The 22,674-nt window shown below is 37.8% G+C and overlaps 1 protein-coding gene across 1 annotated transcript; it reads left to right on the top strand.

Moving 5' to 3' along the window:
• Nucleotides 1-266: 266 nt before the first annotated feature.
• Nucleotides 267-1,121, top strand: LOC124275936. Its single transcript, XM_046711640.1, has one exon. It carries the CDS (start codon nt 267-269, stop codon nt 1,119-1,121), a length of 855 nt encoding a protein of 284 aa, XP_046567596.1.
• The last annotated feature ends 21,553 nt before the right edge of the window (nt 1,122-22,674 follow it).

Raw genomic sequence — 22,674 nt, 5'->3', positions numbered from 1 at the left:
TCTAGGTTTTGGATCATAGCTGGTCGTGAGGCAATCCGTGAATGGGAACGTGAATGTGCATTTTGTCGTCGTAGAAAGGCAAAACCTGCCACTCAAATCATGGCTCCACTCCCGAAGGTTCGTCTGAGGCATTCTCTCCGTGCTTTTGATACCACAGGTGTGGATTTTGCTGGTCCATTTTGACAATTCAAGGACGCGGTAAAGCAAGAAACAAACGTTATCTTTGCCTGTTTACTTGTCTGGCAACCAGGGCGGTTCACCTTGAAATGGCATATGCCCTTGATACTGACTCATTCCTCAATGCATTCTATAGAATGACAAGTAGACGAGGATTGCCATCAGAAGTGATATCTGATAATGGTACCAACTTTGTTGGGGCCGCAAATGAAATGAAGCAACTAGTTTCCAAGCTAGATTCAGACAAAGTGAAATACTCTTTAGCAAATCGAGGTGTTCGTTGGTTTTTAATCCTCCCCAGGCTCCTCATTTTGGGGGTGTTTGAATCAATGATCAAGTCAGCGAAGAGGGCTATTTTTGCTATCCTTGGTTCTGGGGACATCACTGATGAAGAGCTGATAACCGCTTTTGTTGCTGCAGAAGGACTTATCAACTCACGTCCTCTCACATATCAAAGTGCACATCCTGGTGATGATGTTCCATTAACACCAAACCACTTTCTCCATGGTCAGTGTGGAGGAATCTTTGCACCAGATTCGGTAGACACTACCTCTTTCAGTCCCAGAAAAAGATGGAGAAGGGTTCAAGAACTAGTACGACATGTTTGGAGAAGATGGATGAAGGAATGGCTACCTTCTCTCCAATGTAGAAGGAAGTGGTTCACTCCAAGCAGAGATCTTCGAGTTAACGATGTAGTGCTTCTCATTTCACCTGATGCTCCACGCGGTACTTGGAACCTGGGGATAATTGTCAAAACATATCCTGGTTCAGATGGGCATGTGCGAGTCGTGGACATAAAACTGAAAAGAAAAATTTTGACAAGGCCAGTGTCAAAAGTATGTCCATTAGAGGTGGCGACAGAGGATGTAGAGCGGATAGATGGACAGGAAGGACAGGACCACAAGCTGGGGAAGACAGACGAAGAGGATGGACAAGACAGATGAAGAGGAAGGACAAGACAGATGAAGAGGAAGGACAAGACAGATACCAAGGAAGGACAAGACAGATGAAGAGGAAGAATTATGGACAATGAAAGATGAGGAGAAACAGACATTAAGTGAAGTGAGTTCCGTGTAATATATATCTGAGATGTGATGATTCATATTCAATAGGATTCCCGGATTGGTGTTAAATCTGTGAAATGCAATAATGTGTATGTACTTATGCTTGAAATGTGCTTTATTTTCAGATTTGGAATTGTGTGTGTATATTCATGTTTCGAAAATGTGATTTTCATTTCATGTGGAGTATGTGCTTGATTCTTTTGGAAATATTCCAGAAATTCTATGAAGTCAAAACTTGTGAGTATGGTGTTTTGTAAAGTGATTGCAAAGCATGTTTTTTTCCTTTCCAGTGATGAAATATTGAACTGTTTAATGTTTTAGATTCTGATTTTTCACTCGAATTAAATGATAGTTTTATCATGGAGGGGGGAATGGACAGAAGGACTCGCCCGAACACCTCCCGTTCATGGACATTCTAAAACGTTCGAGCGAACGCGCATTTGAAATTGACATTTTTGCTGCTGCATCCCGTGCAGATTAGCACGTGGTTGCTACACTTCGGTTCTTGACTTGTATGAGAGCAGTCATACTTTGGTGACCGTCTCCTTGTGTGTCTTTCTGATATATGAATTTGAAGTAACTTTTGAATATTGTGTGTCTAATTTGTAGACATTATTTGAGAAACTTGAAATTTGATAGTTATTGAAGAATTCATTGAACGCATTAGAGATCACACATTTGGTGTCTCCTTTGTGTAGTGTCGTATTTGGACACGCCTTTGTAAAGTTCATATTTGTGAACACGCCATTGAACAGTGTCATATTTGGACACACTCTTATAGTGTCATATCTGGACATATAGTGTCAATATTTGGAGACACATATTGTGTCATAATTGGACACATCAATATTTCTGTAAATATATTTGTACATATTGGGGATTATAAACTCTTTGGGAATAAAACTGTAAAAAAACTACAGAAAAGTGCTCTGTTGTCCCTTGACTACGTAATTTACCAGCTTCCACTGCGTTCCACTATGCTACCTGTCAAAAGAAGATTAAAGAACACTCTCTTCTTTTCACGTCTTTAATTGACGTAATACAATATATACCTGTGTAATTTACACAAATCGAACCCTTGAAGATCCGAGTTGGAAATGGTCTTCAGCAACCTATGCTTGTGCCGGTCTAAGAGGAGTCTTCTATATATACATGTACAGAGGTACAGAGGTATCTTCGTAAATTGCGCAAATATTTATGTGAAAACTTAATTCCTATTAAGTCTATTGCGTACAAGTACGCTTGAATTTTTGTAAATACTCGATAAATGTGATCTTACATGCGTACACACGAAAATGTCAAATATTAGTGTACCGGCGGATAGATAAAATAACTGAGGTTTACTGAGAGGTTCTATTTCAGGACATTAACTTGGCAACTTGCAGTCTTTCTTATCGTTTTTCATATTACAGATCAAATATAAATAACAAACACTAACATTAAAACTTTTTTATATTTTTAAAATTAATAGAAAATCGCAAAATACCCAATTGAGTTTGAGTGAGGTGAGTACAATTTATTTGGTTACTCAAAGGAAAATTAGGATAACAAATCGAGATGAACAGAAGCGAGTACATAACTCAATGACCCCAAAAGTTATCTGTAGCTCTGAATGTACATATAATTTCAGGAAACATTCTAAAGTGTCTGCATTAACAGGCTCCGTTCTAAATTCATGTTTTGATACAAGAGCCTAGTGAGGGGCTGGACACAAACAGTTAATCATCTGCAGGCGTCGATGTAGATGTGGTCGTTGTGACCGCGCAGCCGTTACGCTGTCGTTAAACAAAGCAAGCACAAACAACAAATATTTATTTATTAAACAACAAATATTTATTCATTAGCATATCATATTGAACATACCCGTGGAGAATCCGCGTTATTATTGTGTGAATAAACACCGGCATTATTTGCATACTTTGTGTATAGAGATTAATAACTTGCCCAAATAGTTCAAATAAATATTGCTTTAAATACTTACGCATCCTTTGTGTACGTAAATGACATATTCGCACGTTATATTTCAATAAATAAACAGTTATTCAGCAATTGTGTATACATTGATAATATTCGTACAAAAAAGAGCTAAATAACTCATTTAAATAAATCGATTCATAAGTCCTGGGCAATAAACTGAATTCACATCGTGATTTAGTCAAAAAACTTTGTCAGATTTGCAAAAAATAGCTTGTTTCTAACTATTAACTATACAAATTATTACAAATGAAGCACATTCTTGAGAGTCGTTGTTTGAGATGTTGTCTTTTAAGATGTTTTCTATGCAGTGTCTACTGTGGTCGATATATATATATATATACAGAGATATATAGATATATAGGTGTGCGTGCATGCGTGTGTGTGAGAGAATGATGGCTGTAACAAACGCTCAGTTTCCAAATTTGAATTTTGGGCAGTTACGACCTTTGCCCTCTGAAGAGCACGTGCGCAACCTCAATAATTAATATAAATCTCGGAAGCTTGCCATTACGTGATTCAATCATCACCCCCTCTCTTTAGATTAAACAGGAATCGGTGCAAATATACGCGGAAACGTTTCAACGTTTGAAGTGATAATTCTTCAAAATGCTTCCGTCATTTACCGGTCAATATGATATAATATTTCCTTAATCAAAGACTTCTGCCTCTCGCTCTTTAATCAAAGTTCCGCCAATTGACGAGGATGTACAGAAATCGGCGTTTTTGATGATTGACATCCACGCTTCCAGCCGACAACCTGTTTGCACGTGTATCACGAGCTCTTCACGCCCTCCGCCGTTTCGTGGCAATCGGGGAATGAGAACGAGGCTCCCACTACGCCATGTTTGCGGTGAGGTTTGCGTATTACGTAATCACTATCTGTGTATCCCACGAGAGACGAGTGCATTCATGTTCTCAGGCCGAAAGCGCGATAAACTGAAGTAAACAACGATTGAAATAGACTATGGTACGAAAGGATTGAAACATTCCAATCAACATGTATTTGTTCTTATTGTTTGTAGGTAATTGATTGTATATGACACTTTATACATGGAGGTTGATCAAAGCGGACTAATACGAAGAAGGCGCAACTGAATGTTGTGTTATGCCGCTGTGTTAATTACATGCATGTACCGCTGAGAACCCCTGAAGAAATATTTGTTTGATTCTTTCAAGAAATGAGGAAAATACAAGTTTTCCCACAGTTTTTCTACCGAATACCAACGGCACAAAAAACCAAACCTTTATTACTGATCTAGGAGTGAATGAGACAAGTTTTACGCCGCCTTTAGCAAATTTCCAGCAATATCACGGCGGGGGACACCAGAAATAGGCTTCACATATGTCAAGAATCGATCCCGGGTCTTCTGCGAGACGAGCGAACTCTTTAACCACTGTGCTACCGTCTTGTATCTACCTGTTATGTTCTTGTGTTTAGGGTCACGATATGGCAGAGATACTGCCGATGTGACTTCACATTTTAACTCACTCACTCTTCTGTATAGGTGTATTGTCATTTTCAACAAGCACACACCTGTTTTGAATGTATGTAAAGTTCTCATTTTAATTCGGCTGGACATATAGGCTTTTCAAAGTATTCATATAACAATCAACCGATCTAAAAATATTCAGACTATCAGATCAGAATATATATTTTTGGGCGCTATCTTTTCACGCGTTATGGTGAAATGTATACATATATTTGTAGAGCGCCTAATATCCACCTCAAAGATGCTCAGTGGTGGAAGACAAGTTATGCTCAGAGCGCAGACATTTTTACCCTGTAAACCCTAGTCCGCCATAGAGCTGGACTATTGCTGACTGCTGGGTTAAACAACTATCAATCATTGTAAACACTAGCTGTCTGTAAGGTAGGCTGATATGACCATCATATGTGTCTCTTTACATTCATCCGCCATATGGGGCGGTGGGGTGGCCTAGTGGTTAAAGCGTTGGCTCGTCACGCCGAGGACCCGGGTTCGAATCCCCACATGGGTACAATGTGTGAAGCCCATTTCTGGTGTCTCCCGCCGTGATGTTGCTGGAATATTGCTAAAAGCGGCGTAAAACCAAAACTCAGTCAGTCAGTCAGTCAGTCATCCGCCATATAGCTGGAATATCGCTGAGTGCGGCGAAAACTAAACTCACTCACTCACTTTACATTCATTCCCTTGACCCACAATTGCATGGATGGGTGAGTGAGTGAGTATGACTTAATGAATGCAGGCATGTTTATACTGCAGTGAATAATGCACTGAAGGACACAAATGCTGTGTACACATGTTTTACTGTTGTGAGCTGAAACAACATTATAAGCAGAATTAAAAAAATATTATACTCATTTGGGCCAAAGGCGTAATATATTGAAAACAAACAGTGAGTGAGTATGGTTTTCCACCGCTTTTAGCAATATTCCAGCAATATCACCGTGGGGAACAGCAGAAATGGGCTTAACACATTGTACCTACGTGGGGAATTGAACCCGGGTCTTCAGCGTGACGATCGAACGCATTAACCACTAGGTTACCCCACCGCCCTGCATGGGTGACGTAGCGTTGTCCATATATATGTAGATATTGTTGAACTAACAACTAAGCCTGAAGCTCTAATGAAGACTAAAGGAATCGAAGAGAGTTCTGACATTTTTTTGTCGGGGTAGTTTGGGGTTTGCGTTGTTGGTGACCATCTTCAAGTTTATCCAAACCATTTTAAGAAATTTAATTCGCTAACTCTGTCACTCGTAACCCATGCTTGTCGTAAGAGTCGACTAACGGGGTCGGGTTGTCAGGCTCGCTGACATGGTTGACACATGTCATCGTATCTCAATTGCGTAGATCGATGCTCATGTTGTTGATCACTGGATTGTCCAGACTCGATTATTTACAGACCACCGCCATATAACTGGAATATTGCTTTTATAAATTGTCTGGTGGTTCGGGAACCCCTACTCCAGACTGATTCGTGTTCATGCACGCACGCACGCACACGCACACACACACACACACACACACACACACACACACACACACACACACACACACACACACACACACACACACTTACTTCTATCTGTACAGAGACGCCAAGCCAATAAACCGGACTTATACCTTTCTTCATGAAACTAATGAAATTATTCATATCTTTGATTTGTCTGTCCCTTTTTGACAGCATTGCTGCTTACATTAATGAAAAGCGTGATACATAATCGGACCTCTTGCTTGGATCCCAAGTGCACTGTCGTCATACTCCATATTGTTCTCGGTGCCCTTGGTTTGGTACCTCCTGATCTCTTGGCGCAGATCAGGGGTGTGCCCGGGTTCTCCACCGGGAGCACAGCCCTTCTGACACTCTGGGTAATGCGGAAGTGTTGGGGAGCCTTCATATTCTCCGGAAAGTTCTTGTTGGGTTCGACTTGGCAGCACTTCATGGGAGATGTCCCATTCGCTATCTGGACAGCGTGCAGAGGAGCAAGGGCCCTGAGCTGACGAAGATTGTGCCAGGATCACCCGAACCCTCTCTGCTACATTCATCTACTTGAATCTGTCCAACATAATAGTCAGTCTGTATTTAGCTTTTCCATGCTCAATATCATGCTGAAGACGCAGTTCAGTCGAAAGTTTGACGAAAGCGATAACATTAGGTCTTCATGGCAGTTCTAAGTACGGACTTCAAAGGGAAGACCGTGCCGTAATAGTAGCAACAGCAGTAGTAGTAGAAATAGTTAACTTGTACTGAGTTTTTCAGTGTTAACAGTGTATAATCAGTCCTTAATGAACACAGAACAGGCTGTTATGTCATTAAAGAGAAAAACGTCTCTTGCTGCTGTTTGATCATAAACATGCGAGGCGACATTTGTTGCATTCGATACACAAGAGCAAACATGCAGTCGCATATATTGTCCATAGACTTATACAAGTTGTATAGGTGTATTCATGAATTAATACCATCAATGATAAAAAATATTCATCACTAGTTTAAAACGGTCCATATTCACGTGCTATCCCGCTGGTATTCTGTCTTTGAACCGTATACAAAGCTTTTCAATAGAACAGTGCTTCAATAAAATCGACAACTGTAATTATTTCAGTTTAATTAGTTTGTTGAAGGCATGTCTAGCTCGTCTATTTGTTGACCACACATCTGTCTCAGTACCTTATTAGAGTTGATTTCAGTGGCCCATCACTGCCACCTCTACAGCGTTCTTCCTGGGGCGACGACACAATGCGTCACGTGTATCTCATGCAGCGTTGTTAGAACGGGCACGTTTGAGGGCACTTGTTATGACGCTGATGTTGTATATTGAAAATAAATGTTTTAATGATTGCATTTGGGGTGTTTTTATCACAAGCATTGCCACAAAGAACATAACCTGTAATGGCGATTCTGTTTCTTATTCCCCTTGTTGTGTTTTGGAAGATGGTGAAGCATGTACAATGTGAATGACACCCCCCTTCAATTCATGTACAAAGTAAGTGATCCCACCTAGCATGACTGTATAAAGTCAATGCCCCAACCTTCCCTCCAATAAATTTTAAGCATACTTTTTTAATATTACATGTAACCTATAAATTGATGATACCCCCTCCCTCCCCACCTTAAAATCATCATCTAACGCTCCCTAGCCATAAATCGTGATACCTGTGAAGGTCCGGGTTAGAATGAACCTTCAGTAACCCATGCTTGTCGTAAGAGGCGACTAACGGGATGGGGTGGTCAGGCTCGCTGGTTTGGTTGACACATGTCATCGGTTCCCAATTCAATTACGCAGGTCGGTGCTCATGTTGTTGATCCCTGGATTGTCAGGTCCAGAGTCGATTATTTACAGACCGCCGCCATATAGTTGGAGTGCTGAGTGCGGCGTAAAACTCACTCACTCCCTCACTCATAAATCATGAACGGTCCCTCAACGCCGCATGCATTATAATTTCAAGTGATGGAAACATGGACATCATTCTATTTGGAGGCGAGTAGGCGAGTTTGACCATCCGGTCCCTCAACTTCCTTTCATACGCGTATGTTGCTGAAGTACGATTCTTTCACGGAGGTTGTAATGTGATCACAGGGAATTATCCATATACAGTTATATTTGTACTATACGTCGTACATAATATGCTGGCCTATATATACTATAGGAGAATATTGCTGTATTATAATTTTGACTGTATGCTACATTACAGATGATTATATGTGTATGCAAAATAGATGATTTGATTGTGCTGTGCGTTATAAATGATTGTAACTCAACAAGACAGATTATTATGATTGAAGACGATAGATGGTTAAAACTATGCACACAACAAATGATTATATCTATAATATGTAGTTAGGGCGGTGGGGTAGTCCTGAGACCCGGGTTCGAATCCCGACATGGATGCAATGTGTGATTATAGCTGCACCACACGTAACATAGACGAATATAATTACACTTAACACAATATAGATGATTATAACTGCACCATGCTTAACATAGATGGATATAACTACACTTAACACAAAATAGATGATTATAACTGCACCATGCTTAACATAGATGGATATAACTACACTTAACACAAAATAGATGATTATAACTGCACCATGCTTAACATAGATGGATATAACTACACTTAACACAAAATAGATGATTATAACTGCACCATACTTAACATAGATGAATGTAAATACACTTAACACAATATAGATGATTATAACTGCACCATACTTAACATTGATGAATATAACTACACGATACACAATATAGAAAATTATAACTGCACCATACTTAACATAGATGAATATAAATACACGATACACACTATAGATGATTATAACTGCTCCATACTTAACATAGATGGATTTAAATACACGATACACAATAGAGATGATTATAACTGCACCATACTTAACATAGATGAATATAAATACACGATACACAATAGAGATGATTATAACTGCACCATGCTTAACATAGATGAATATAAATACACGATACACAAAATAGATGATTATAACTGCACCGTGCTTAACATAAGTGAATAGAAATACACTTTACACAATATAGATGATTATAACTGCAAGATACCTAACATAGATGAATGTAAATACACGATACACAATATAGATGATTATAACTGCACCATACCTAACATAGATGAATATAAATACACGATACACAATATAGATGATTATAACTGCTACATACTTAACACAGATGAATATAAATACACGATACACAAAATAGATGATTATAACTGCACCATACCTCACACAGATGAATGTAAATACACGATACACAATATAGATGATTATAACTGCACCATACTTAACACAGATGAATATAAATACACGATACACAAAATAGATGATTATAACTGCACCATACCTCACACAGATGAATGTAAATACACGATACACAATATAGATGATTATAACTGCACCATGCTTAACATTGATGAATATAAAACACGATACACAAAATAGATGAATATAACTGCACCATGCTTAACATTGATGAAAATAACTACACTATACACAATATAGATGATTATAACTGCACCATGCTTAATATAAGTGAATAGAAATACACTTTACACATTACAGATGATTATAACTACACCATACTTAACATAGATGAATATAACATATACTGGACAAAATAAGTTAGGGATATTGGTGTTTTTAAGATTGATATTTTATCAGTGTGTAAATGAATGAATAAATCTTTATTCATAATTTCAAAATGTACACATTTTGATTATGAATATCAGTGGTTTGACACATTTTGATTTTCAATATCTGTGGTTCAAAACGTTTTGATTTTCAATATCTGTGCTTTGACACATTTTGATTATGAAAATCTGTGGTTTGACACATTTTGATTATGAATATCAGTGGTCTGAAACATTTTGATTATAAATATCTGTGCTTTGGCACATTTTATTATGAATTTCTGTGGTTTGACATATTTTGATTATGAATATCCGTGGCTTGACACAAAATGAGTATCTGCGGTACATATGTACATATATCCCTAACTATTTTTTCCAGTATATGTTTTACTGCACTATACACAATGAGTATGACTGTACTACACACAGCATAGTTATGTAAGTGGAAAGTTGCTGGCGCTGTAATTTCTGTATTGTATATATTCTTGGCGAGAGGTTTTATAGGGTCTAGAAAAGGGTCCCCCATCCTTTTCGCTTTGTTAATAAACCATGTTTAAAATAACTGGATTCACACTGAACGGTATTGAACCTACAGCGAAAAAGGTTTTTGGAAATATATTAACATTCATATGACTTAGTTAACAATATGAATTGCTGAAAAATCATTTATGGTAAGTTAGGACCGGAAGCAGGCATAAATACTTCCATTTATCTTGTGTATCCCAGCTGTATTGTATCAGCAGAAACTGTGTGTTGTTTATTAATACTATATCATTTTTTTCAATCCCTCTGTACTTAATTAGTAATTTAATTTGTTCTTGCTCTCTATTTGCTTTCGACCACACCTGTGTAAAGTTCTCTTTCACAACGTGTGGAGTTTTAAAACACATGTGACCCCTTATAACCTGGTATCAGTCGTGGGTTAATTGCATGTCGCGAGGGGCTGTGGACAGGGGCGTGGTCTGTGATCGGCTCACCACATGGGGACCCCACCAGCGTATGCTGAAGGTTCATATTGTTTGTTCATTGTGGCCGTGTCAGTTTATAGATCAAATCAGTCATCACGACTTGAGCAAAGTTATCTTAGATTATTTTTACTAGTATTTTATTTGCTGGTAACATTTTAACTATAGAAATCAACCTTTGAAATACTGTTTGATATGTTTATCTTTATGGAATTTGAAGTTTAATTGGACTATCGTCGTCTCTGTCAAACCAGATTTTAAAAATTGAGATTGGCGCATTCTGCATACATGAAATAGCGGTTATTAACGAACTGAAAGTGACCACGAATTTATGTGACCCGAAACACATTTCGCGATATCCGACAGTTGGTTATACGCATGTTTGTTTTAAACGTAGTTTACTGTATCTGTGTGTCTGTCTGTCTGACTGTTAATTTCTCTATCGTACTGATGTTGTTCTAACATGATGTCGAAGCGATATGGAAAAATATCACCTTACACATTTACCAGTTTAAATTAATTTAGCAAAATTTCCTTCAGTGTAATATAGTAGGTATAAAATCAAAGTCGAATATTTTTAATTACTTCCATAAGTAGAATAAAAGGATAACGTCTCGATTCTTTGTCTGTATTTTTCATCACCGGAAGAGAAACACCAAGAAAGTGTAGCCAGTGTTCTTGCAAGTCTTTTGACTTCAAATGACCCGGCGGGTAGAATGGCACGGTATCACATCAGTTTAATACCTGGTTATGTTCCCCTTGAGTCGCCCACCCTTGCCGAACACGATAGCTTCCTATTAAAGTGAAAGAGCTTGGCGAACCCGCCTCATCCCCTATATGTATCTGCTTACCCCATGGGCGCATTTGATTCGCATACTCGAGAGTCCTGAAGTTACGTGTGTAAATCCAAGTGGTATTTGCCGTTTCGGGTAAAATAATTGATTTTGATTATGAATATCTGCAGTTTGATACTTTTTTCAATTTGAATATCTGTGGTATGGCACATTTTGATGATGAATATCTGTGCTTTGACACATTTTGATTTTCAATAGCTGTGGTTTGACACATTTTGATTTTCAATACTTGTGCTTTGACACATTTTGATTATGAATATCCGTGGTTTGAAGCATTATCATTTTGAATGTCAGTGGTCTGAAACATTTTGATTGTGAATATCTGTTGTTTGATACATTTTCAATATGGATAGACTAGTGACAAGTGACAAGTGACAAGTGACAAGTTTATTAGTATTTGGGGCCACGTGACCCATATTACTAATGCATAATAACTGCACACAGTGCACATACCGGTATAACATTCATAGACAAATAATATCAAATTGGCAATTTTCCTTTCAAATACAAGGCCAAAGATTTGATAAGGTTTGTGTCAGTGGATGCTAGCAAGCAGTTGATACATTTTTGAAGCAGACGGATTCTTATAATAATATTCAGGTAAAAACTGTTGTCTTCTTATCTTATAGTAAGGGCAAATAAATAAAAACTGAAATTCGTCTTCAATACAGCCCAGGAGACATTTGGTACATAGTAACGCATTTGGGTTATCATAACATTTAAATCTATCTAACTGAACTTTCAATTTATGAGATGCACAGCAAAACTTACAATATACCCTCAACAGGTCTTTTTCGGGAAACAATTCAAGAATATACTTTTCAACATCCAAAACAGATTTAAAACCACTGTAATGTTTTAGAAATGATGACCCTGAGATCTTACAATGCCAATTTTGGAATTGTATGTCTCTACATCTTTGTGAAAAAAATTTCATGAAAACATTAATACTACCGCAATCTTGAGTGAACCATACGTACGAAAAGACAGTTTCAAACAATAATATTCGAATGCGAGAAACCCAACATACTTTGTCCTGTTCATCAAAATGTTTCAGCATTTCATAACTAGCACTGGGATACCTTGATCTATCCATTCGAATAAGTCTGCACCAGTATCTAATACAACGACTATAATAATTGACACACAAGTAACTTCTGCCTGTATCACCAAGAATTGCATTGCTTGATGTTCTTCTGGAGAAGAATCAGTTTGAACCTTTTCTGTTGACAGCCTGAATGTATGGCCCCATATCTCTGAGCCGTATAAGAGGATTCGAGAAACTTTTGAATCAAATATTTTAGTTACAGTATGAAATGGTAACGAGGGGAGATATCTCATTAATCTGTAAACAGGAAACAGCGCCTTCTTGGCCTGAATAGCCAGAGTTTCACACGCCCTGGACCAAATCAATCTTGAGGAAAATATGAGTCCTAAATATTTATAATACGAAACACACTTCAATTCTGTACCAGCATAAGACCACCGCTCTGGTGGATATCTGCGCTTTGACTTATTTTTGTTTTGAATACATGTATATTCAATTTCACATATATTGATTATGAATGTATGAGTTTGGGTGAATTCTGAACATAAATATCTGCAGCTCGACAAATTTGGATTATGTGGGGGTTTTTTTGCCAAATTTGATTGTTTGTATATGTGGCTTAACACATGAATATCTGCGAGTTAACACATTCTGATTATTAATATATGAGGTGTGAAACATTTTGCTTATGAATATATGCGGTTTTAATATATTTGTATAAGGAACGTATGCATTTTGACAAAACATATCTCTGGATTGAAACATCTTGATGAAGAACATTTATCAAATTAATATCTAATTGACTATGGTATGATAATAATAAGAGATTTTTTATGATGAATTTGTGCGGTTTGACACATTTTGATTCTGAATATCTTTTTGACGACAAATATGAATAACTGTGTTTTGAGTGCTATATGAATAGCCATTTGATAACATATTTTTATTGTCTTCGTTCGAGATCTTTTCCTTTTAATTATAAGTGTAACAACACTGTTATATTAAGAATATCTTCGTTAAGGTCCTTTTGTACATATGCGTTATGATATCCTTTTCAAAGCAATAGCTGTGCTAACAATTTTAAATCGATATCTGTTACGACAAATTTATTACAAGAATAGCTGCATTAAGGACTTTTATTGTGAATATCTAGATCTGTGTGAGGAAACTAGTTGTTGAACAGATACTTTTTTAGTAGGATGCAATTAGTTACTGCTTCGTTTGTATTACAAATTCATCCGATCGTTTTCTCGACTATTACACTGGTATTGTAGTATATCAAATGTTGTGTCGATACGAGGGATACGATTTACTACCTTTGTGGAAAAAGAACATGTTTTAAACAAATTTATATATTCTGTATTTCATTTTGTACGAAAGAATATTTACATTCTCAGTCCGTTTACCAACTTTTTAGAACACGAAAGATACCTTTCATTAGGAAAAAGAACATTTGTCTCCGCGATTGTTTCACGGAATTGTTTGGTCCATCATTCCATTGTAAGGGCGAGATTCCATTGTTTGGTGACAGCCACTGTATGGCAGGTTAACTGCCGTGCGACGTCAGGCAAAATACAAACACTCCTTTTCTATGTAAATAGGGTGTGACGGGTGTTATCGTCAGGGCAGGACATATCAACACCCGGTGTCATCACTGATTTACCATTCTTTCATATATCTGGCACCGCTACATTACATTTTACGCCTAGAGGACTCTATTTTGGCAGATTATTGAGGCTGAATATTTTCTGGTATTGACATTTTGTGTTCTGTATTTTGTAAAGGAATCTTTCAGTACTGAGTAATATTCATTTATTTAATAAAAATATTTTTTTCAAAATAATCTTTTGATTCTTTGAGACAAACTAAATCAAACTAAAATCACGTTGAACGAAAGGGTGTAACTGCTTTTAAGTACAAGATTTGACTATTCATATTCCGGGACCCGTTAATCTTTAGGATCACGTGATTGTTGAAAGAGGCGACAAACGGAATCGAGTGGCCAGACTCTCTGACTTGGTTGATGCATCTAATCGCATCCCTATTGTGTACATCGATGCTCATGATGTCAATCACTGGATTGTCTAGTACAGACTTTAACTGACAGTCTGCCGTTGTATAATTGGAATATTATTGAAACAACAAACAAACCAATATGAGTCTTTATTAGGTACTGAAATATGTATTTGAATTATTTAATGTAAGAATTCTATCACAAGTTTCGCTGTGTCCCTCTTAAATTGGCATAAGGTGATAAGGTCATCTCGTGATTGATATCTTGAGCAATCAGGATACAGTGACACCTAAGTAATCCTAGTCACCTGACCACTCGATCCAGTAAGTTGCCGCTAAAGACAAACATGGGTTGTTGATGATCAATTCCAACCCGGGTCCTCAAGGATCTATGAAACAAACTCATAGCTAGGGCTGCGCAATATAACCGGTTTACCGGTATTTACCGGTTCAGACATGAAAACGATACGTATTGCGATACGCTGATCGAAAACCGGTATTTTGACATGCATTCGGAAAACGTCGTAACACTCGGAAATCTTCGGATATTTCCTTGTTTCATTTGTGCCAAATATTATTCACATTTTTGTTTTATCATGATTAAAATTGGTTATTAAAGCTTAATCAAGCATAGTGATTTGGTTGTGTTTTTGCTCTATAAATCAAGCAGTAACTCGCTTATAATGTATGAGAAGCTGTTGGAAGCCTCTCTGCAATCCCTGATTCCCAAGAAAAATTCCCCCAAGGGTTTGATGGTCTTACGCTCTTGAAGGATGCGATATTTTATTGCAAAAACTACTCTGTTCAAGAGAAAATGAAGAAAAATATAATTTTTTGTTTAAAAATACTTCATGCAATATATTGCAATGCATATCGCAATACATGCTTTCGCATCGAAATATATCGCAATATGAATATTCTCTGCAATACCCACCCCTACTCATAGCTAGCAGATAAAGGCAAGTATGTAGACCCGAAACGTTGATGGTGAACAATTTAAACTGGATTGTCCTAACAACATTGACAACAACTGTAAGATGATATTAGCTTCTCCACAAACTGAAGTCATATAAGTGAATATTAGCAATAGTTGACGAAAAAGGTCCAAAGACTTCTTAAGGTTAACCATACCATTTGACCCAAAATACCCATTATCATGGTCATACTTGTAATCACCACATCACTGAATATTGCAATACATTTTTAAATATGTTTTTCAAAGATTCCTAAATTCAAGAAAATAAATCTTAAAAGTATGCCTGAATAAGGCATATAATGTTTTTAAGAAATACAGAAAACGTCATTCTAGGTGTCTCTTAAGATAACTGCAGATTGTAATACATTTGACAACATTTTTTCAAAGATTCCTCAAATTTTATTTTTATTTAAATATTAAAAACATTTCTTATCACGGCATATACATTTTTTCTAAGAAATGCAGAAACCGCCATTCTAGGTGTCTCTTAAGATAACTGCATAACATCTCGGGTCTCCTATTCGAAATCGCCTCTACGTTAATATGCAGTGTGGTGGCAACTGGCTTAAAGTGTTACTGATACATTAGACAGACACTCCGGCACACCTGAGAAATATGGACGGGGCAGCCATCCACCGCTAAATCATAACAATCCATTAGTGGGTCTCACGCCACGGGTCGGTAGAGCACCTGAAACATACACGTATAATTATGTTCAGTGTCTGCAAGTATTGGCCGTAACAAAAGAATTCTTTCAGGAATCGGTTAACAGTCACGATCTCGTCAGTGCCAGTGTTTTCCCGCGAGAAGAGAGTGGCGATAATATTTTTAAAAACCCGATACGTTTTATTATTTTTTTGGTTAATCACACACGTGCACTCGCTTTTAAAGTGAATTGAAAAAACTCACTCCTTTAAGTTAACCTCTGCGTTTCCCGACTTCAAAGGGTTTGTGTGTTTTTTTGCTGTTTGAAATTTAAATAGAACCAGATTTCCGGGGTTTGGGTTTTTGGCAAGGGTTTTTCCAATCCCAACAGATTCCCAACCTACAGAAACGTTTTAACTTGGTGTTTGATACGATCCTGGTATACATAACAACCGGCATCAAATAATCCCTGGCTGGAGATGGTCCACAGGATCTGTTGTGAGTTTAGTCTTACGTCGGTTTTAGCAATATTTCAGCAATATCAAGACGGGGGGCACCAGGAATGGTCTTCACACATTGTTCCCATGTGGGGAATCGAACCCGGGTCTTCGGCAAGACGAGAGAGCGCTTAAACCATTAGCCTACCTCACTGCCCATTGCATAATTTGTATGATTTGATCAGAGAATACAAATGCAGAACCCAAAGTAGCAAGATCACATTGCTCGGAAAACAAGCTTCTATTGAAAGTCAGCCCATTTCTGGTGCCTCCCGCCGTGATATTGCTGGAATATTGCTAAAAGCGGCGTAAAACTAAACTCAGTCAGTCTCAGTCTATTGAAAGTTCCTTCTGTAAAATCCGTGACCCATGACTGGCGGTGGGGTAGCCTTATGGTTAAAGCGTCCACTCGTCAAGCTGAAGACCCGGATTCGATTCCCTTAATTACTACTACTATTATTATTACTAATTTAACGGAATATCTCATAGTTTTCTAACCAACATGAAACAATGACCCCTTCTCGTCTACAAGAGGGACCCGTGAAGATCCGGGTTAGAATGAACCTTCAGTAACCCATGCTTGTCATAAGAGGCGACTAACGGGATCGGGTGGTCAGGCTCGCTGACTTGGTTGACTCAGGTCATCGGTTCCCAATTGCGGAGATCGATGTTCATGCTGTTGATCAGTGGATTGTCTGGTCCAGACTCGATTATTTACAGACGCCGCCATATAGCTGGAATATTGTTGAGTGCGGCGTACATCTAAACTCACTCACTCACTCTACAAGAGGGATGGTTTGGTAGCCCAGTGGTAAACGTATTCGCCACGCCGATTGATACAATACACAATCGATCATGGAACGCAGGTTCAAAAATAACAATTTCTGAACATTGGTTGGTTGGTTTCATCTTTTACGCCGCACTCAGTAATATTCCAGCTATATGGCGGCGGTCTGTAAATAATCGAGTCTGAACCAGACAATCAAGTGATCAACAGCACAAACAACGATCTGCGAATACGATGACATGTGTCAATCAAGTCAGCGAGCCTGACCACCCGATCCCGTTAGTCGCCTCTTACGACAAGCATGGGTTACTGAAGACCAATTCTAACCCGGATCTTCACAGGTCGTCAAAACAAGTGATTTTTTATGAAAGCACATACGATATTGATAAATGATAAACATTTCGTCAAGGCACTAGTGTAATACCCGTCTACAATACCAGCTGGATCAATGTTTGACACATCCTCGATAATCTCCGAGGTATACTTTACGTTCACTCTCCACTATAGTGAAGAGTGATCTTAACGTATACCTGGAGATTGTCGAGGATGTGATTGACAATGGCATGTTCTATATCACACGAACCTGCGAAGAGTTAGTGAGCATTTTGTTGTCAACTCTATGATATGGTATGACAACGCAGACGTGTTTCCTTTAAACACCCATGTCAGCTTGGCTATAAAATTTTGAAAACCAGAGTTGAAAGTATTTAAATAATATCAGTAAAACAACACATTTGAATATATATTATTTATTCTTATTTATTGTAACAGAGCATCTAATTTTGGATTTGTCAGTACATTGAGTGGGGAGACACTGAAACAGTGTACACATGCGGTATACTGCCTGGCTTACCCCCTTACATACCCGTGAAGACCCGGTTTAGAATTGATCTTCAGTAACCCATGCTTGTCGTAAGAGGCGACGAACGGGATTGGGTGGTCAGGATCGCTGACCTGGTTGACACATGTCACCGTATCCCAATATCGTAGAACGATGCTCAAGATATTGATCACTGGACTGTCTAGTCCAAATTCGATTATTTACAGACCGCCGCCATACAGCTTGCGGCGTAAAACTAAACTTACTCACTCATTTTTTTTAAATGTATCAAAATTTTATACACACACTCACACACATGTATATATAGATTAATTAATAATGTATATTTTCTCTCTTTTATGTACTAATGTTCTGAAAAGTGTCTTGGTTTCATAATTAATACCGCCATATTGCTGGAATATTGCTGAGTATGGCGATAAACAACAAACAAACACATTTTTTTAATTAAATAATAGCTTCCAAAGCACATGCATAACTGGATAATTCGGGTCAAAGTTCGTCTTAAATTTCTTGATACGATGTTTTTTTTCAGTTTTATTCACTCTCAAATGCCGCATTTTTAAAGAAAGGATATTATGTATAATTCTACTCTTCGTTTTTGTACATTTTCCACAACATTCTGCCATTCAGTATGGCGAGACACTGTAATGTAATAATTGTACTATTTTTGCAATAGTTAACGGACAGAAATATTTACACGATCTTCGTATTTTGATGTTTTACAATAATGGACGAGGCGAATCCACGATTCAAACGAAATTGACTTTTAAAAACTAAAATGACTTTTGGTCTCGACCGAAACAGTTAAAAGTGTATTTCTACCTTAATTAAATCCTTTTGTATTTCTACCTAATGAAATCCTTTTGAGAAACATTTCAAATGATATTTCACACATGCTATAGTTACACGTGCAGACATAAAACTCCAAACAAAACTCAATTCATCGCGTTAATATTAAACGTAGTAACTTTATCCACCAATGACTTTAAAAGCTTAACATAGCAACATCAAAATACATGTATTAAACCCTCTTGTGTGAGTTTTACAGATTCAAATTGTATTCTATATTATTTTGGGTTTTCTTTCAATAGTTACCTTCATCACCACGGAAAATAAAACAAAAACGTTCCAGTCAATACCCACATATTTAATCTTATCTGAATATTTAGCCTGTGCGTCTGACGACCAACATTTGGACAATTAAGAGCAACACAACTGCTACTGTTTATGTTTCAACCGTCTGGTGCCGACTCCCGCTGTTTGGTCACGTGCACGAGATTACAGTTGCTAGTATTGCGAGACTGTGCGGACGACGCGCACCGCAGATATTTGCAATATCTATGCTGCAATATTCCTGCACACGCGTACATTTCAATTTCAGCCAACATAGTCAGTGATCGAGGCGCATCTTGCTAAAATTTATGTAGAAAAAAGTTCAGCTGTTGAAAGATTAAAACAAAACGTTTTTATGTATGTGGTACATATTGTGTAAGGCAGGCTTTCTCTAAATAGAAAGTTATGACAGGCAAGAGACCACACTAATTTTATTTGTCGAGTGTTTTTAAAATCATTTTTATAATATTACACCACAGCCGTATTGTTATGCAATATTTCATTTTTTTTCAAAATTTCAATTTTAGATTATTTTAATTCTGCATAACAAATAGAATGTTGTCCAACAACTTATTACATTTTCAGTTACAGGGGATGGTGCACGACAAACAGAACAATAGAAAACAGCTTTACAGCCTGATATATGCTCATCATTCAAAGATAATAAAAATAAATAAGTGTATTTAGCACAAAGAATATGCATGGCAGGTGTACTTCAACCTAACTGTTCTGACACATTTGTAATGCATTTGTGACAGGTGTGTTTCAACCTTACAGTTCTTATATTACCTGACACAAAGAATATGCATGGCAGGTACACTTCAATCTTAAATATAAGCTTACTATTCTTATATTACCTAACGCAGAGATTATGCATGACAAGTATACTCCTAGCTAACCGTTCTTATATTACCTGACACAGATCATGCACAACAGGTATATTTCATCTTTACTGTTCCTATATAACCCGACACAGAGTATGCATGACAAGTATACTCCTAGCTAACCGTTCTTATATTACCTGACACAGATCATGCACAACAGGTATATTTCATCTTTACTGTTCCTATATAACCCGACACAGAGTATGCATGATAGGTATACTCCTAGCTTACCATTCTTATATTACATGACACAAAGCCTATGTATAATAGGTATACCCCGTGAAGATCCGGAACAGAATTGATCTTCAGTAACCCATGCTTGTCGTAAGAGGCGACTAACGGGATCGGGTGGTCAGGCTCACTGACTTGGTTGACACATGTCATCGTATCCCAATTGCGTAGATAGATGCTTTTGCTGTTGATCACTGGATTGTCTGGTCTAGACTTGATTGTTTACAAACCACAGCCATTTAGCTGGAATATTGTTGAGTGCGGCGTAAAACTAAACTCACTCACTCACTCTTGATCGGACATTTGTTCAGTCGAATAACAGCTTAACAGATTATTCATAAATTATGTTATGCAGTGCTCAAGGCGAGGCGGCGTTCATTGTAAGCAGGCATACCGCCATCTTCCTTCAGAAGCTAGTCATCTATGGTAATTGGAAAATGACAACGATGGCGTTTTCACTTTTGCCTTTGGTGAATATTTACATAGGGAAAGATGAAAAACCTGAAGTCAATCGACGCATAAACACACTGTGTTTATCGAACTGGAAAGAGCAAATGGTTGAATCGAAAAGTGACTGGTAATTTGGCTAAACACGTCAAGTTTTATGTAGATGAATTTTCTGGAGAGTCGTTGAATCTACGTACTTGGGACCATTATATTTGCGATACAGGATATTGCCACCCGTTAAGACGGACTTCGGCAGTTTTCGGAAACTGTCGGCTCTTGAGCCTTGCGCAAAGGGCACGTGCAGTCAGAACTTCAATGGCTATATGACTAACGCCAGAATGGGAAGGAAATCTTACGTGAAAGAGGGACAAATTTAGACGGGTTAAAGAATGAATTAATTGGCAATAACTCTCCCAATCATTCGTTCTTTGTTACAGTTCCCTTGACAGCAACATGCACGGTTGTTTCAGAATGTTTTGTTGGACGTTGAATTTTCTCTCAAAATACGTTATTGTTGAACATGCAGTAATATCAAATTTAGGGCCTATTTAGCACATGTATTAAGTATACATGTTTAAGATGTTAGGAATAAAGGAACTGTGTGTCTCTGAATTCTTCCCTTGAAGTCAAGTATATCTCGCCGCTGTGTTAAACCAAATTCAGTCACTCTCATGAAATGCTGGCTCTGCAAAGTGTGGGACTTTGCAATATTCCTGAAATCCCACTTCCACGTGCCAAGCTACAAATCTTCCTCAATATCTCTTATTTATGTCTCTGTCGCAGGTATAAATTACTTTATACAAATAATCAAAAATAACCCACGGTGCTCGTGGCATGCAAAAATGCTTCTGAATTGAAGATTTAAGAAAGGTGAAACGGAAATGACGTCATATCGCGCATGCGCAGTAACATATTAAAAGACACTACACAAACTATTTACCGAGGGCAATATCCGGTCTAAGCGTCCTACCGGAAACTGGTAACGCGCCCTAAAGACCTAAAGATTTTAATATCTTGTGACTCCAGCCTCTTGTTCTGTGACGGATTCTTCCTCAGGGTATTTGCGCCAAGTTTATTAAGTGATCTTATAGTTTGCTGTGGCCATGCTTTAGACCTCAGGCCATTTTGCCTTGATCTGTATTTGACCTGGGAGGAACAGCCTGCCTTATATGGTAGCTCTCACTCCACGGCTTGTCCTGACTTGTCCGTTGAGAATTACAGGCTTCAAAACGGCAACGTCAAGACGTAATCAGTTTGGAATTTCTGCTGGAATCTTGGGAAATACAGCAATAATGATGAAATAGAAGCGACAAAACCGTTTCCACATCCATGAGAAGTCGATTGTACAATTCTGACTATATCATGAGCACATATTTGTATTACAGCTGTCCGAGGATGTCTGTAAACAAATCGAGTCTGAACCAGACAATCTAGTGATTGTCACCATGCGATACGATGACAGAGCATGTGTTTATGAATCACTATGAAAAGGAATGATTACGGTTTTC

Source organism: Haliotis rubra, unplaced genomic scaffold (genome assembly GCF_003918875.1).
Source record: "Haliotis rubra isolate DU_JTF1 unplaced genomic scaffold, ASM391887v1 Scf204, whole genome shotgun sequence".
Classification (NCBI taxonomy): domain Eukaryota; kingdom Metazoa; phylum Mollusca; class Gastropoda; order Lepetellida; family Haliotidae; genus Haliotis; species Haliotis rubra.
Note: the sequence above shows the minus strand (reverse complement) of the source record. Positions and strands in the feature narration are given on the sequence as shown.